At 47.7% G+C, this 15,084-nt stretch overlaps 1 protein-coding gene across 1 annotated transcript in view; it reads left to right on the top strand.

Annotated features, from left to right (window-relative positions):
- Window positions 1-15,084, top strand: part of SPOCK1 (SPARC (osteonectin), cwcv and kazal like domains proteoglycan 1) — a 180,492-nt gene that overhangs the window by 71,306 nt on the left and 94,102 nt on the right. The window contains exon 4 of the mRNA XM_064595652.1: window positions 6,593-6,707. Within this exon, the coding sequence (XP_064451722.1) occupies window positions 6,593-6,707 (115 nt within the window). The remainder of the gene's footprint in view (window positions 1-6,592; window positions 6,708-15,084) is intronic.

Below are 15,084 nucleotides of genomic sequence, written 5' to 3'. Positions count from 1 at the left end.
GCCTCAGGCATTCTTTGTAGGTGGCTGTCTTCTCCCTATGTCACTTTACTTCTCCATCTTCCCTCTACACGGGTTTGTCTCTGTGTCCAACTTTCCCCTTCTTATAAGCATGGCAGTCATAGTGGATTAGGACCCACGCTATTGAGCTCATTTTAAGTTGATTGTCTCCGTGAAGACCCTCTATAAAGTAAAGATACTGGGGGTTAGGACTTCCAAATATCTTTTGGGAGGGCTATAATTCAATACTAACACAAGGTGCAAAGTTGTCTCTTCTGGAGGGTAAGTGGGGGCCAGGGCGGTGGTGACTCCTCTCTGCTTAGACCCACTTCTGATACAGGTCAGGGTTGGCAGGGCTCTCCCCAACAGGCCGCAGTGACCACCGGTCTTTACATTTGTTCAGTGTGTCACTTTCCCCTTTGGGTGGAGGAGCTCCTGGGCCTGCCTGCAGCCTTGGCTCTTTGGGAGCTTGGAGTAACTGACCGGCTCTCGACTCTAAATCCAAAAAATTCATTTATACCTCTTTCCTCCTCTTCTCTCCCCACAATTTTTTCTAAAAAAAAAAATTTTATGGGTGTTCCTTTATCAGTTCCCAAGAATGCCATTTTGTAGTTGTTTTTAATTATTTTGTTTTGTTTTGTTTGCTTTTCCCCCTCCAAGCCACAGACTCTAAGGCGTAGGCTCCCAGTCTACCCTGTTTAAGTTGGAGCTCTGCAGACACTGTTCTGAGACAGGTCACCAGAGCCTGGCAGGTGCAGGCGGACGGCCTGCGTCCCTAGCATCTCTGGGGCAGGTGTGGAGGGAGCCGGTAATTGCCACCCGAGCACGTCCCTACTGCCAACAGATCACCGTAGGTGATTTAGCCTGCGGGCACCTGCAGCTCTGAGCACGGTGGGAGAGAAGATGCAGCGATTCTGGAGGCTTTGTCATGTTGAAAAGGAACCAGTGCCGTCGCTGTGGTGTCGGGAGCCGCTTGGGTCTCCCTCCTCACGTCTCTGTAGGGGATTTGCACTCTCACGCTCCGGTCCTGCCGCCTCTTTGCCAGGGGAGGCTGCCCCTGTCCTGATAGGTGGGAGCCCAGTGTCTGCTGGGCCAGGAGCCTGTTCGTGGCATCGCCGCCCGGGAAAAGTACCGTGAGCTGCCTCTTTTTCTCTTGGCCCTGTTCTCTTGGTAGCCCTATGCCGAAGGGCCAGCATACCTGCTGAGTGTTTGCAGCATGGGTATGTGCACAGCGCAGGGCACACTTCTGCAGAGCCCAGCCGGCTCTGTGCGTTTTCTCCCCTTGGAATTGCAGGTGAATGGCCAGGGCTTTCCTGAACATCTGTGGCCTGCAGGTTGGGAGAAGGCGTTGGAGGCCATTGCCCGGCGTGAAGGCCTCGGGCAGTGCGGCCCAGTCTAGCTAGAAGTGCTGTACTTTGGAAGTTACCTGGCCCCTGTGAGGAAGGCTGGTGCAGTGACCACCTTTCGGCCTCTGTAACTGTCCTTCCCTAGCAAGAGTCTGGGGGAGAGAGGGTGGGACTTAGTGAAGTGCTGTGGGAAGGGGACATGCGTGGGTGCCCTGAGGAGCCCCCACCCCCCAGCAACAGTCCAGAACTCAGGCTCAGAGCCAGGGGTGCCCTCTCCCCTTGCCTGCAAGTGCCCACATGTGCTCTCATTTACTCCTCTTAGCAACAATCCCTGGGAGGCATGGGTAGAGCTCAGTCGTCACTTTGATAGACGCATGTCAACTTTGTTCTATATTTTATCATGAAATATTTGATACATAAATGTAGATGTCTTATTTCTGTAAGTTGCCAAGCCCAACAAACAAAACCTCAGAATCTACCACTAAGCTTTGGGAAATAAACCACTCTCAGTTTTCACGGTGTTTTTCTGGGCTCCTGTCTGATGCCATCCTCCTGCCTCTGTCCCAGAGGTCGCCCCTGTCTTGGTATTTGTCACCCAACCCCCCATATATATTTACACATAGATAGGTATCTCTAAATAGTGTGTGTTGAGCTTTTTAAAAAAATGGAATTCTAGTCCTTTGAGCTTCATTTAAATGCCACATACTGTCTTGGAAGATAAAAAGGCGGACCTGTGGCCTTGAAACATGGGTTTCCACTGGTGCAGACAAATCTTGTTTTCTCTGGTGGCACCTCCCCAGGGTCCGGGAGAAGGCCTGGCTGCCTCCACAGATTGCGACAGCAGCTGTCCACAAGAGGGGGTTCTGGGGCTGGCCAGGGAAGTGGAGTTACTAGAATTACAGTCCGCAGGGACGCTCAGGCAATGCCAGGCCCCCCAGGGGAACGAGTGTTCTGGGCATCTAGGAAGCAGATGGACAAGATTCCGACTCCAGCGATGCACGAGGGTGAGCAGGGAGACTGGAAGGCCAAGTGCTGGACGTGGAGCTCGCAGAGAGGACTCAGGCAGCAGGTGTGGGTCAAGGATGCTTCACTGGGAACATTCCCGAGCTCCAGTACCTGCATTCCTTGTGAGGGTGGGTGGTCGCTTCTGGGGACCACAACAGAGGCCTGGAGGAGCCCAGGGAGCACCACCACCTTCTGCCTGTATCTTTGAGCAACTGTTTGCTGAACACCTACTATGTGCCCGGGATCAGACAGTGACTTAGACTTTTTCCAGGTGATAAGGACCTCATGGTGTAGTCGGAAGTCAGTGCTGCTACCTTTGGATACGTTACGCTGTGCTCGCAGAGGATTCCCAAACATAAGTGGCTCATGGCAGCCAGCAACCATTACCTCCTGTGCATGTTGTGTATTCACTCTGGGTTAGCTGCAGCTCTGGTCCTTGCCCTCCGCCCTCCCCTCCGGGCCCCAGGCCAGAGGATCAGCCCTTTTGTGGTTTATGTCGTATTTATAGTAGGGGGAACAGCAAGAGAGGTGATAAAAGTAAGCCGTGGTTCTTAAAACACCTGCTCAACCCTGGCCTGTCACGCCTACTCACAGTCCCCAGAGAGAGCAAGTCACGTGGCCAGGACTGATGTCCATGGGGAGGGGGGCCCACTCCCCCCCACCCCCCTCCCGGGGCGGTGAGCGGAGCAGAGATTCCTCTTTCAGGGAGGCCAGAGAATGTCTGGGAAGAGTATTACAGTCTGTCATAGATATGAACAGGCAATTCTGGTAACAGTAGGATAAGGCTTTAGAGTAAGTAATACTGTATTAAGTTTTGACTTTACAAAATAAATTTTCATATACAAATATATTGTTGCCCCTAAGTTAGCTTTGGGGATTCTGTTGAGAAAATAGTTTGAGAACTGAAGCAGGATTGTTTCCAGAGCAGTGGGGCGGAGGGAGGAGGCAGGACTGGCCACCGTGGTCTTCTCTCTAGCCCTGGGCACATGCATACAGGATTTGAGAAGAAGCTTCTTACACAGACAACCCCCTGCCCCCTTCCAGGCTTCCTCTTGGCGTGCGTTCTGTCCACCTGGCTGGCAGCAGGCCCATCCCATTCCTGTGGGGCTTTTTGTGCCACATCCCTCCATACACACGACTCCTGCCCACTTCACAGTCCTGGCCACATGGCTTTAGAGGGATGTGCTCTTTTGTGCCTCCTCATGAAGTCTGTTGAGGTTGGAGGCCTGGGCTGTGGCTGCCTTGCCTCCAGTCCCCACCACCCCTCCAGCCACACTGGGCACATACTAGACGCCTAACAAGTACGTACAAAAGGCAGTTGCCTCGAAGGGAAGTCATCACCCCATAGGCTTGTCTTGCGCTTTCTCCGTGAGGCTGGCTACCGTGTGGGTGACAGTTGGAGTCACCCAGAGTGACTCCAGGATGTTTACAGCCAGGTTTGAGGCACTCTTGCCCTCGGTTTGTAATCGGGACGGGGACTGAATAGCTCGGCCTTCTCCATGAGCCGGTATTCATCTGTCCTCAGGCGTGTTGCTTTGCAAATGCTAGTGGGCTTTTCAGAAGTATGCATTTGTGTTTTCCAAGGGCAAGGACTGTATTTCTATTTTTTCTTTTAAAAGATTCCCCATGGCCCCCGATAAGAACCGCACACAAAGTGGGTGCTTGGTAAATTTTGCCTGTCTCCTCTTCCTTGGAACCTCCACCAGATACAAACATGGTTCTGGGCCCGTGGGCCTTAGCAAAAGGCTGATTGCATGCAGGCCTGGATCCTGAGAATTGTGTAATTGGAAAAGGAATGAAGTGTCAGACAACTGAGATCCAGGCCAATAGCAACCTGGGGTACCGTATGGGATGTCTGCTCTCTCAAGCCTGTGCACGTGGCAGGACCAGTGATGTGGGACCAGCAAGTGCCTAGCCCTGCGCTCAGACATGGTTTAGAATCCACCCTGAATGATCATCGTGATATTTTATGGGTTATTTAACTTGTCGGAGTCTGTTTCTTATCCCTTAGATGTCAGGATCCTAAAAATACTGTTAATTGTTGTACTCTTTTGCACCTATAAATAACATCCTTTCCAGCCTGTGTTCTGAATCCATTGAGACTTGACGATAAAAGTGGCAGAAAGTGGCCAAAACACTACTAGTGTGGCTGATAAAGGATTGACAAGAAGAGATGCCGGCTTTTGGACTTCACCATTGAATCTGAGAATTAAATGGGTGCTTGCACCCAGTCCCAGGCTAGAGACACCCACAGGCATCCTCTGGGGAAACGACTGTGTAGCACTCAGGTTTGGGATAGTTGAAGCAAAAGCAGTCACTCCTTGCTTGTTCCAGATGGGTCGAGGCTGGGCCTCATATACACCATCCGGCGAGCTAACTAGGTGGTTACTCTGCCTCCATGCCCAGGGAGAGCGTGTGAGCAGCTGAGAGGGCCTAGGGTCACTGCATTGGGGCAGAAGCACCCTATGTAAAGAGTAAGGAAACAGGGGGAGGTGCCCTTCTGCTGTGGAGTGGGCCTTTGTGGACCCCTGGAACTCCGAGATGTTGTTTCAGATGAATACTTCTGTTAACAGGGTGCCTGGGTGGCTCAGATGGTTGGGCGTCTGCCTTCAGCTCAGGTCGTGATCCCGGGATCCTGGGATTGGGTCCTGTGCATCAGGCTCCCTGCTCCGCGGGGAGCCTGCTTCTCCCTCTGCCTCTCTCTCTCTCTCTCTCTGTCTCTGTCTCTCATGAATAAATAAATAAAATCTTTAAAAAAAATACTTCTGTTCACAGTTACAGTTGCATTTATCATTGACTAAAGTAAGCACCACAGTGCTCTGCAGTGATCCTAGATGTTACCCCATGCATTTGGAAAGACATAAAAGGCCATTTCTTATTCAGCATTCTGCCATTTGGACCTTGACCTGAAATGCACTCCTTCCTTCTCTCTCTTTGCTCCCATGAGCCTATCTGGTTGGAGTGGCACTGGCCACTTCCTGGGGAAGCCATATGGGGGTCTGCTCAGCTGCATTCTTTTTTTAGTCCCCCCTATTTATTTATTATTTTGATGTAGTGTTCCATGATTCATTGTTTGTGTATAACACCCAGTGCTCCATTCAATACGTGCCTGCTTTAATACCCGTCACAGGCTAACCCATCCCCCCACCCCCCTCCCCTCCAGAACCCTCAGTTTGTTTCTCAGAGTCCATAGTCTCTCATGGTTCGTCTCCCCCTCTGATTTCCCCCCCTCATTTTTCCCTTCCTACTATCTTCTTTTATTATTATTTTTTTTAACATATAATGTATTATTTGTTTCAGAGGTACAGGTCTGTGATTCATCAGTCTTACACAATTCACAGCGCTCACTGTAGCCCATACCCTCCCCAACGTTCATCACCCAGCCACCCCATCCCTCCCACCCTACCACTCCAGCAACCCTCAGTTTGTTTCCTGACATTAAGAATCCCTCATATCAGTGAGATCATATGATACATGCCTTTCTCTGATTGACTTATTTCCCTTAGCATTATATTCTCTAGTTCCATCCACGTTGTTGCGAACAGCAAGATTTCATTTTTTGATGGCTGCATAATATTCCATTGTATATATATACCACATCTTCTTTATCCATTCATCTGTTGATGGACATCTTGGCTCTTTCCACAGTTTGGCTATTGTGGGCATTGCTGCTATAAACATTGGGGTGCATGTACCCCTTCGGATCTCTACATTTGTATCTTTGGGGTAAATACCCAGTGGTGCAATTGCTGGGTCATAGGGTAGCTCTATTTTCAACTTTTTGAGGAACCTCCATACTGTTTTCCAGAGTGGCTGCACCAGCTTGCATTCCCACCAACAGTGTAGGATGGTTCCCCTTTCTCTGCATCCTCGCCAACATCTGTCGTTTCCTGACTTGTTAATTTTAGCCGTCTGAGTGGTGTGAGGTGGTATCTCATTGAGGTTTTGATTTGGATTTCTCTGATGCTGAGCGATGTTGAGCACTTCTTCATGTGTCTGTTGGCCATTTGGATGTCTTCTTTGGAGAAATGTCTGTTCATGTCTTCTGCCCATTTCTTGATTGGATTCTTTGTTCTTTGGGTGTTGAGTTTGATGAGTTCTTTATAGATTTTGGATACTAGCCCTTTATCTGATATGTCATTTGCAAATATCTTCTCCCATTCTGTCGGTTGTCTTTTGGTTTTCTTGACTGTGTCCTTTTGCTCAGCTGCATTCTTAAAGCCTCTTCTGTCTCTCTTTTGCAGTGCAAGTTGGAGTTCCATGCTTGTTCCACTGGAAAAAGCCTCACCATCCTCTGTGACGGGCCCTGTCCATGTCTTCCAGAGCCTGAGCCACCAAAACACAAGACAGAAAAGAATGGTGAGTGGGGATTGCAGGAGACCCCCTAGAGGGAGGCTGACATGGCCAAGCTCTGCTCCCAGTGCTAGGAAGCTGGCAGTTAACAAAGCTGTTTGAGCCCACACAGGGGGAAACGGAGGGACTTGGCAAGTACTCCAGCTTGTGTAGGGACTTGAAACTGAACTGCCTTCAGCTACCATTAAAAAGAAAAAGAAGAGCTAAGAGTCTTGGAAAATAATTCTATGAGACCAGGATATGCACTAGGTTCTTGCAGTGGTCATGTCGGCTGTGACATGAGAAGGGCAGGTTTGTTCGCGTCTCAGACCACGGCCCGCCTTGGGGTGTGTCTTGGTCTTCCTTGAACTTGAATCTCTAAGTCCTTTGAACTTCTCAAGGCCGCGTTTCAAAACAGACTGCAGAGAGGGCACAAGAGTGGAGAGTCTTCCACCCTCCAAAAGGCATTTCTTCATTAATATATTCTGCTTGGATTGCAGCATGGAGCCAGGGAACACACAGAAGGAGAAAAACTCTCCAGGGCCAGCTGTTTCTCTCCCATGGCTGAGAGGGGCAGGGAAGGTTGGCCTTATTCGGATGTTTCAGTGATGGAGAAAGTAAGGCTGTTCCTCTGGCCTTGGCCCGCTTTTGAGCCTTCCTTAATGAGAGCCAGGATGGAAGTTTGCATCTGCCTTCTGTGGGGCTGGGCTTTCTCCATGGTAGCTGCTGTTCCATGGAAAATGTTGCACGTTTCTGTGCGTGAATGAATGTGTGTGCGTGCGTGCACGCATGTCTCTTCTAAATGTCTTCTGTTGGTAATGGGAGAGGGTGATTAGGGTGTGTGTGTTCATGCATTCCCCTCTTCGTAGGTCGTATTGCTTTTTCCAGGGCACATAGGTGAAGATGCTTGAATGTGCCTTGTTCATGGCGGCGATCACAGGAATATTGTGTTAAGATGCTCTTCGGAAGGTCTGGCTGAGAATGTGGAAGGACCTTGTAAACCAGTGCTAGGGTCACAGCTAATCCCCATAAATTCCTCTTGATTAGCAAAAAGCTGATCTCCCTGTGTTTGGGTCTGATTCATTTATATAATTGCAGTAAGAAATGTTCATTCATGTACATGCGCTCCCTTGGAGTATGGTCTGAAAACCTAAAGCCCTGTGGTGTGAAGAAACTACAAAACCCAGAAAATTCACTTTTGTCTGGGGATTTCTTAATAATCTGAGGAAGTTTCAATAGTCTCTGTTATTCTGGGTATATTATGTACTGGTTTTATTTACTTTTCTATTCGGAGGTGAGGAAGCCAAGCCAAGAAAGTCACCTCCACCATTTTGCCTGTGGTATCTCTACAAGGGGGTGAATTCACCTCTCCTCAGGGGCCCCAGATCTGCTCAGGCTTCCTGATTTGCCTTGGTAAGGTAACAGACTGGTTTCATGGGAAGTCTCCACATGAAGTACAGTGCCTGTTTCTTTCTTTCTTCCTTCCTTCTTTCCTTTTCCTTTCCTTTCCTTTCCTTTCCTTTCCTTTCCTTTCCTTTTTCCTTTTTCCTTTCCTTTTTCCTTTCCTTTCCTTTCCTTTCCTTTCCTTTCCTTTCCTTTCCTTTCTTTCCTTTCCTTCCTTCCTTCCTTCCTCCCTTCCTCCTCCTCCTCCTCCTTCTTTCTTTCTTTCTTTCTCTTTCTTTCTTTCTTTCTTTCTTTCTTTCTTTCTTTCTTTCTTTCTTTCTTTCTTTCTTTCTTCTTCTTCTTCTTCTTCTTCTTCTTCTTCTTCTTCTTCTTTCTTCTTCTTTCTTCTTCTTTCTTCTTTCTTCTTCTTTCTTCTTCTTTCTTCTTCTTCTTCTTCTTTCTTCTTCTTCTTCTTTTTAAATAAACTCTATGCCCAACATGGCGCTTGAACCCCTGACTCGGCGATAAAGAGTAGTATGCTCTCCTGACTGAGCCTGCCAGGCACCCCAATGCTTATTTCCTAATGGTAGACTTGTCACACCTGATTAAATGAAATTCACTCTCAAATATGACACTCCAGGTATGGCCTTGCCTGTACCATGCATTTGTTTAATTATGTTCTGGTAAAAACTAGAACAGATTCTTACTGAACCTTCGCAAGTTACTGCATTGCCATTAAACAACAAAGAGACTTAGAAAAGAGTATTGTTCGAGAATCCTGAAAGGTCAGTGAGAATAAGAATGCCATTTAAAAGTGTTTCATTTGAAAATATTTGAAAAAGCGTCAACTACTAGGTTAATAGTAAGAGATAAATCAGGAGGAATGCAAAGGGGCTCATATACCCATCAGAAATGACAACAATAAAAAAGTAATATCAGCAGTATTCCAAAACAAGTAATCCAAATTATATTTCCTTCATCAGTTCTTTTAGTCGTTTGTAATTATTTTTTGTTCCACTGGCTCGTGGGTCAGTGGTTTGCTTTTATGAAGTCCTCTGCCTCTGCATGGGAAGGAGCTCTGGAACTCCACACTGTGTCTCACATCATCTGGCACTTGTCTAAGAAATACCACCTTGGAAGCTTGCAATGATGAGTCTGTTACTTGAGGTATCGATCAGACTGGGTACAGTTCTTTGCCTGAGGCTCTGAGACTGTCCTCCTTGGTTTAAGACCCACTTTCTGGGCTGTGACTTACTGCGGAGTTTTTATACAGGCGTGAGGGGGAAGCAGAAACTACGTGCTGATAAGACCGGGTGGCTGTAGTTAACTTACTACATATGCAACAACATCCTCATGGAGGAGACTATACTCCCCTATCAGGGTGTAATGCTTAACTATTTAATACAGATTTGATCAATGTTCACCCTGGGGGATAAGAATATACTATGGGCAGTGAAGGCAGTGATAAGTCCCCGGGGTCATTATATGAAATGCAACATTGAACTTAGTAACATTTTACCTGGACACAGTGGAGGGAAGGCTGACCTTTTCCTTTGATTTGACAGTTCTTTCCATGAGGCTCTCACAAGCGTGGGGAGGGGGGATGGCGAAGGGGAAGGAGAGGGTGCAAGGGGGAGATCAGGGCCACAGAAAACTTGGGATATACTTCGATAATCTTTTAGTATCAAGAAAGACTGGTGAGGTTGCTCTCTCCAGCACTCTGTCCTTGGATCTACTTGGCAGCCATTTCTATTTTATGCAGAGGGTATTTCCATAAAGCTTGCCCCGAATTGAATTTCCACTTGGTAGGAGAGCACAGGTCTTCTTTATCACTGGGGCTGTTCACCTGTCTGTGGTTTCACAAGCGCCTTATCCCTGTCTGGGACCCAGAGTTGGGTTGGAGAACAGGGAGAACAGTGGTGAGCAGAAGCTTTCTTAGGGGCTCACCTACCTCCACCTGTTCTTCTCCTTCCCAAAATGGTACTTCTTGTAGCCTCAACTTGGATCAGTGCTGGATGTGAGTGTCGAAGGTATGTGAGGGCAGGGTCTAGCACCTTGTCTTAAAAATCTCAGAGCGTTCTACTTCTTCTAGCCTTTGGTCTTTGAATTACAACATCTCTAGTTCTTGCAAATCAGAACTCTCTTGTCTCAGCTTTAAGTTTTAAGAGCATTTCTAGGAAGTCAAAGCCAAGTGGTTGATTATTTGTTCTCTTGATTTTTTTTTTATTGGCATCTCTCCTTTGATGTGGTCCCTGAAGACATCGTAGAGGGTGGGGTCATCCTTGAATACCTAGGAATATTTCCTCTCACACCTCTCAGTGATGTCATGACCTTTTAAATCTCTCATCTCTGTCAGGCCGGCCCCTAGAGTACAGAAAAGTGATTGTTTCATATATATATATATATATATATATATATATATGACTGAAATCTCATCTTAAGCCTGGATTTCTGTGCTTTTTTAAGAGTTTTCCAGAAAAGATTGGCCTCAAATTTCTCTTAGTATTTTCCAGTCCCCAATAGCCAGCCCAGTTAGGAAGTCAGTTCTTGTATCTGACATGAATGCTTTAGCTTGGGGGGGTTACTTCTGCTGCTTTTTCTTCAATCCTCAATGAAGGATATGAGGCACTTGTTCCTTGATTTCTTCACAGTGGTTGAAAATCTAAGAGGAAAATAGAGTTTTCTTCCCATTAGAGTCATCAGAATACATTTTTAAACCAGCCAACATTTCCCCTCTTTCTAGCCTGAGCCTGGCCCCCTCCTGCCTGTCCTCCCTTCTCTCAAACAACCCTCTCCACCCCTGACCTGGGCTTGGCAGCCTTATTCCGTCCAAAGGAGGGGTTTGAGGCTCCCTCGTTGCTGAGGTGAGAATTTTGCAGCTGTAGGATATAACATCAGGAAAAGATGTCACTTCTCTTTTTCCATACCATGTTGAGGGAACCCTCGTGTTCCTGAAGATGCCTCCGGTTTCCCGTGAGGACCAAGGGATGGGGCCTCAGACCCCGCCCAGAATGATTCTGTTTTTATGCTTTACCACGTTACATTGCCTCTGTAGGAAAAGAGTTGGACCACCGGGGATCTTTGTGCTGGTCCCATTTGCCAGCAGAGGAGCCCGACGGCTCAATGAGAGAGAGAACCTTCCCTGAGGTCAGACAGTGGGTGGGGATGGAGCTCTCATAGCCCATGCCTCCGGAGTCCCAGGCTAGTGCCTTTGTACAGCTGGGGGGTGGGGGGACCTCACTTGTCCAAATCTTGGAGTGTCAGCCGTCAAGCAGAGAATGTCATGGTGGTCTCCACAAGCAGCAGTATTTTGAAGGCATTCTGCAGAATCTCTCCGCTTCCCTCCTCCTCTGTCTTTTGAGGAAGAAGTAGAGAGAACATCACTCTCTCTGAGCACAGCTCCTTCTTTGCTTCTGTTGGCACAGATTAGCTTTTGGAGAAGGGGGCTATGGGTCAGCAGGCGACCTGGAATGCTGGAGAAGGCTGTGATGCTGTCATCTGTTCCCAGCCTGGCAGGGGCTGGGAGGTAGGGGTGGCGGGGGGGGGGGGTGTGTGGGTGGAGATTGGCTCAGGCCAGGGAGGAAAGGGGATGACAGGTCTATGTAGCAGGGCCGTGCTGAAGAGGGAATAACAGCTTCCCGGCCTCTGAGCTATTTGAAATGGGAAAAATAGTCTGCAATGATTTTCTCTTCTCAGATGGTGATTACAACCCGAGGGCTAGATTCTGGGGGGCAAAAGTCCTGGGTTGACAGACGGTTGTCTAATTCCATTAGTTATCACAAGTGGAGTTGGGGGAAAGTGTCTAACGGAGAAGGGGCTGGTGCCAAAGAGACAGTCTAAAGACTTCTTCCTAGCTGTAATGTCCAGTGGAAAAAGCCTACAAGAATCCTGCTGCAGAAGCTTCTAGCAAAATGGAGGTTTATCTTTGTATCCAGGAAAGAACATTTTTCTTTAATGCTTGTTGTGTAATAGGGAGAAGGCCTTGGGCTTGCAAACTTGCAATTTAAAAGTGGTTTGTCTTCACCTTCCCATATCCATCCAGCTTCCTTCACTTCTGTGCTTCACGACGGCCAGAAATTAAACATGTAAAGGAACGTTTAATTTTTAGGGCCTTGCTATTCTAAATGTCATGACCTAAGGGGGGGAAAAAAAAACTTAAATTGGCAACCGCAAAGAAGAGAAACTTACTAGTCAGGGTTCTTGGAGTAACTGCTGACTTTGGTTTTAAACTCAGGTTCTTCCGCTTCTGTGAGTTCAGCTCTGCCAAAGTAGAGGTTCTCCTGGTCATTCGGAAGCCTATAGGGCAGCAACGAATGGGAGAGAGCTAAAGATACAAAGGGAGAGAAGGGTAAACTGAGGCAGAGGGTGGCCACAGTAGTAACTGGAGTCCAGAGAAGGGTCTGTGCTAGAAATTAGTGGCTTTGGAAGTTTGCCTAAAGGGCACTCCTCTCTTGCCCTGATTTTTCTTTAAATTTATAAATTAATACATATTCTTTGAAATCTAAATGATTGGCAAAAGTGTCTCAGATTTCAGTTCTGTTAGCTTTTTGTTGTGTGTGTTTCCCATTATTTTCAATATACATATACTCATGGACTTGTTAAACTTTACTCATCCTAAATCAGGATTACATTCTACGTAATATTTTGTACCCTGCCACTTTTATATGTCATATATATGTTTTCATCTAAGTACACAGATGTGTATTTGAGGGGGTGTGTCTATCCCCCTTCATCCTTCCCTCTAGCCAACCTGCCCACACCGCTCTCTTGAGCTCCAGACTTAACCATGTAATGACCACTCAGCATTTCCATTTGATGCCCGTGGTCATATCAGACTTCATGTCCAAAATCAAACCCCTGATCTTTGCTCCCAAACTGCTCCTTTCTCCTGCAGTATTTACTATCTTAATAAATGCCACCTCTGTATTTTGATTTGCTGAAGTGAAAAGGAAATCCTCTTTGTCTCACACACCATAATCACGTTGACTGCTTTCAAAGAGATTTCCAAATATATCCGCTTCTTACCACCTCCCCTGCCACTCCCCTAGTGGTCCAAGACATCGTCCTTTTTTATTCTAATAGCTTCCTAATTGGACTCTGGGCCCCTCCATTCTCTTTTGAACGTAGTCATTAAACCAGTTCTGTACAATGTAGGTCAAATGGTGTCATCCCCTGTTCAAGATACTCCAGTGGCTTCCCATCTTGGTTAAGACGAAGAGCGGACATCTGTTCAGTGACCCGCAAGGCCCAGTGTGATCAGATGTACTGCTGTGTGTGGGTACCCATCTCCCGCTGCTGCACCCTTTGCTTGCTCGGCCCCCGGGGCAAATGGGCTTCCATGGGTGCCCCCAGGGGAGCCTTCCGAGCTCCTGCTTCAGGGTTTACACTACCAGCCCTCTCTGCCTGCCCCGTGTTCCCAGACACCTACACAGCGTGCTCCATCAGCCCCCTCTTCAAATCTCTACACAAAGGTCACCTTCTCGGGAGCCCCCCCAGCAGTTGCTGTCCCCCTTCCCTCCTTGTTTTCCTCTGTCCCATGCATCCCCTTCTACTTTATCACATTGACCTCTTTTCTGCACTGTCTCGTCTTGCCCACCTAGAATGGAAGTTACGTGAGGCCGTTTTGTCTGGATTCTCAACGAGTATTTGCCAAGTGTTGAACATGCTACCTCATTCTAAGAGTTGTCCTTTATATAGATGTACCATAGTCTACAGTGTTTAAAATGGCAATAAGAGATCATCTGTACAAGGTGCTTACCATGTGTACCAGCTAAGCACGTGATGTGTACATTTCTTTCCTCTGACCAAAGAATGGCCTCTCTTTTGCTGGTGGGAACATTTGCGATCCAGAGCATGCGGTACCGCGCCCAAGGCCGCATGGCTAATAAATGACAGAGCAGGGATTTGAAGGCTTTTCTGGAACTCATTCTCCTACACTCACATCAGACTGTGTTCCTAACCTAAATCAAACATCCATTTTCCTGTGGAAAGAGAAAAACCTGCAGACATACAGCCACACGTTCTCAAGTACCCCTCACCGGGCGGTGCATGCTTTCTGCTCTCGGAGCCTGCCCACCTTCCCTGCGAGCCCAGCGCTGACAGGCTTTGTGCCAGGTGAGAGAGTTTACGTCCCCACTCATTTTCTTCTCTTCCTCTCTGGAAGCACGCTTGGCTCTCTGCAGTTCATCACAGGACTGGCATGGGCTCGTCGCTCACCACCCCCATCCTGGGCTCTTCTGGATAGCCCCACATTTCTGACCCAGCTCTTTAAAGATAAAAATTCATTTGTAATCTGTCCTGAAGTCGACTTTTCTTCCATTGCCCTGCTATCTATCAAAAAGAAAAGACAGCATTACAATAAAAAATAAATTGAGATTATAATCAGAAGAAAGCAAGGGGCTGCCACCCCGCGGGCAGCCGGGGAAGGTGGGGCACCACAGGTGTGGTGAGAAGGGGTGAGCTCAGTTTCAACTGTAAACATAGAGTTCAGAACCTACAGCTGTTACGTCATTATCATTATTACCTCACTGGTGATGATGCTGATTCTCTGTTTAAAAACTACAAGTGGTGATTAGACATGAAGGAAGTAGGAATGTCGCCTTGATGATTTAACTCGAGGGATATGTAAGGACGGCAGATAAAGCACAGAATCAGCAGTCGGCTGCATATATGGTACTAGACATTCACATTGGTTGGGAGTGCAGCCAAAACAAAACAAAAGCAGAACAGCCAGGCAGATCTCTTCAGTCTGAAGAGACGGAGGGAAGAGACAGATGGAAATCATGATGGTGTCATGGCAGGTAAAAGCGTGTGTTCCTTTCTGAACCCCAGAACAGTAGACCCAAGGACCCCTCCTTGACAAGAAGGAGCTTTGCTGCCAGAGAGAAGGCAGACCTACTTACACACAGGGGTTCTACTGGGGGATCTCATTATTTCAAGAACTCCATGTGCTCCAGGGAGAGAGAACTTCAGAACCACGGAGGTGAAGTTCTGGGAAGCGCAGGCGCCGTGATCCTGGGGC

This window comes from Mirounga angustirostris, unplaced genomic scaffold (genome assembly GCF_029215605.1).
Source record: "Mirounga angustirostris isolate CCGP_5_RB_7025 unplaced genomic scaffold, mMirAng1.0.hap1 SCAF_7, whole genome shotgun sequence".
NCBI classification, from domain to species: Eukaryota; Metazoa; Chordata; class Mammalia; order Carnivora; family Phocidae; genus Mirounga; species Mirounga angustirostris.
This window is presented reverse-complemented; position numbering and strand designations above follow the sequence as displayed.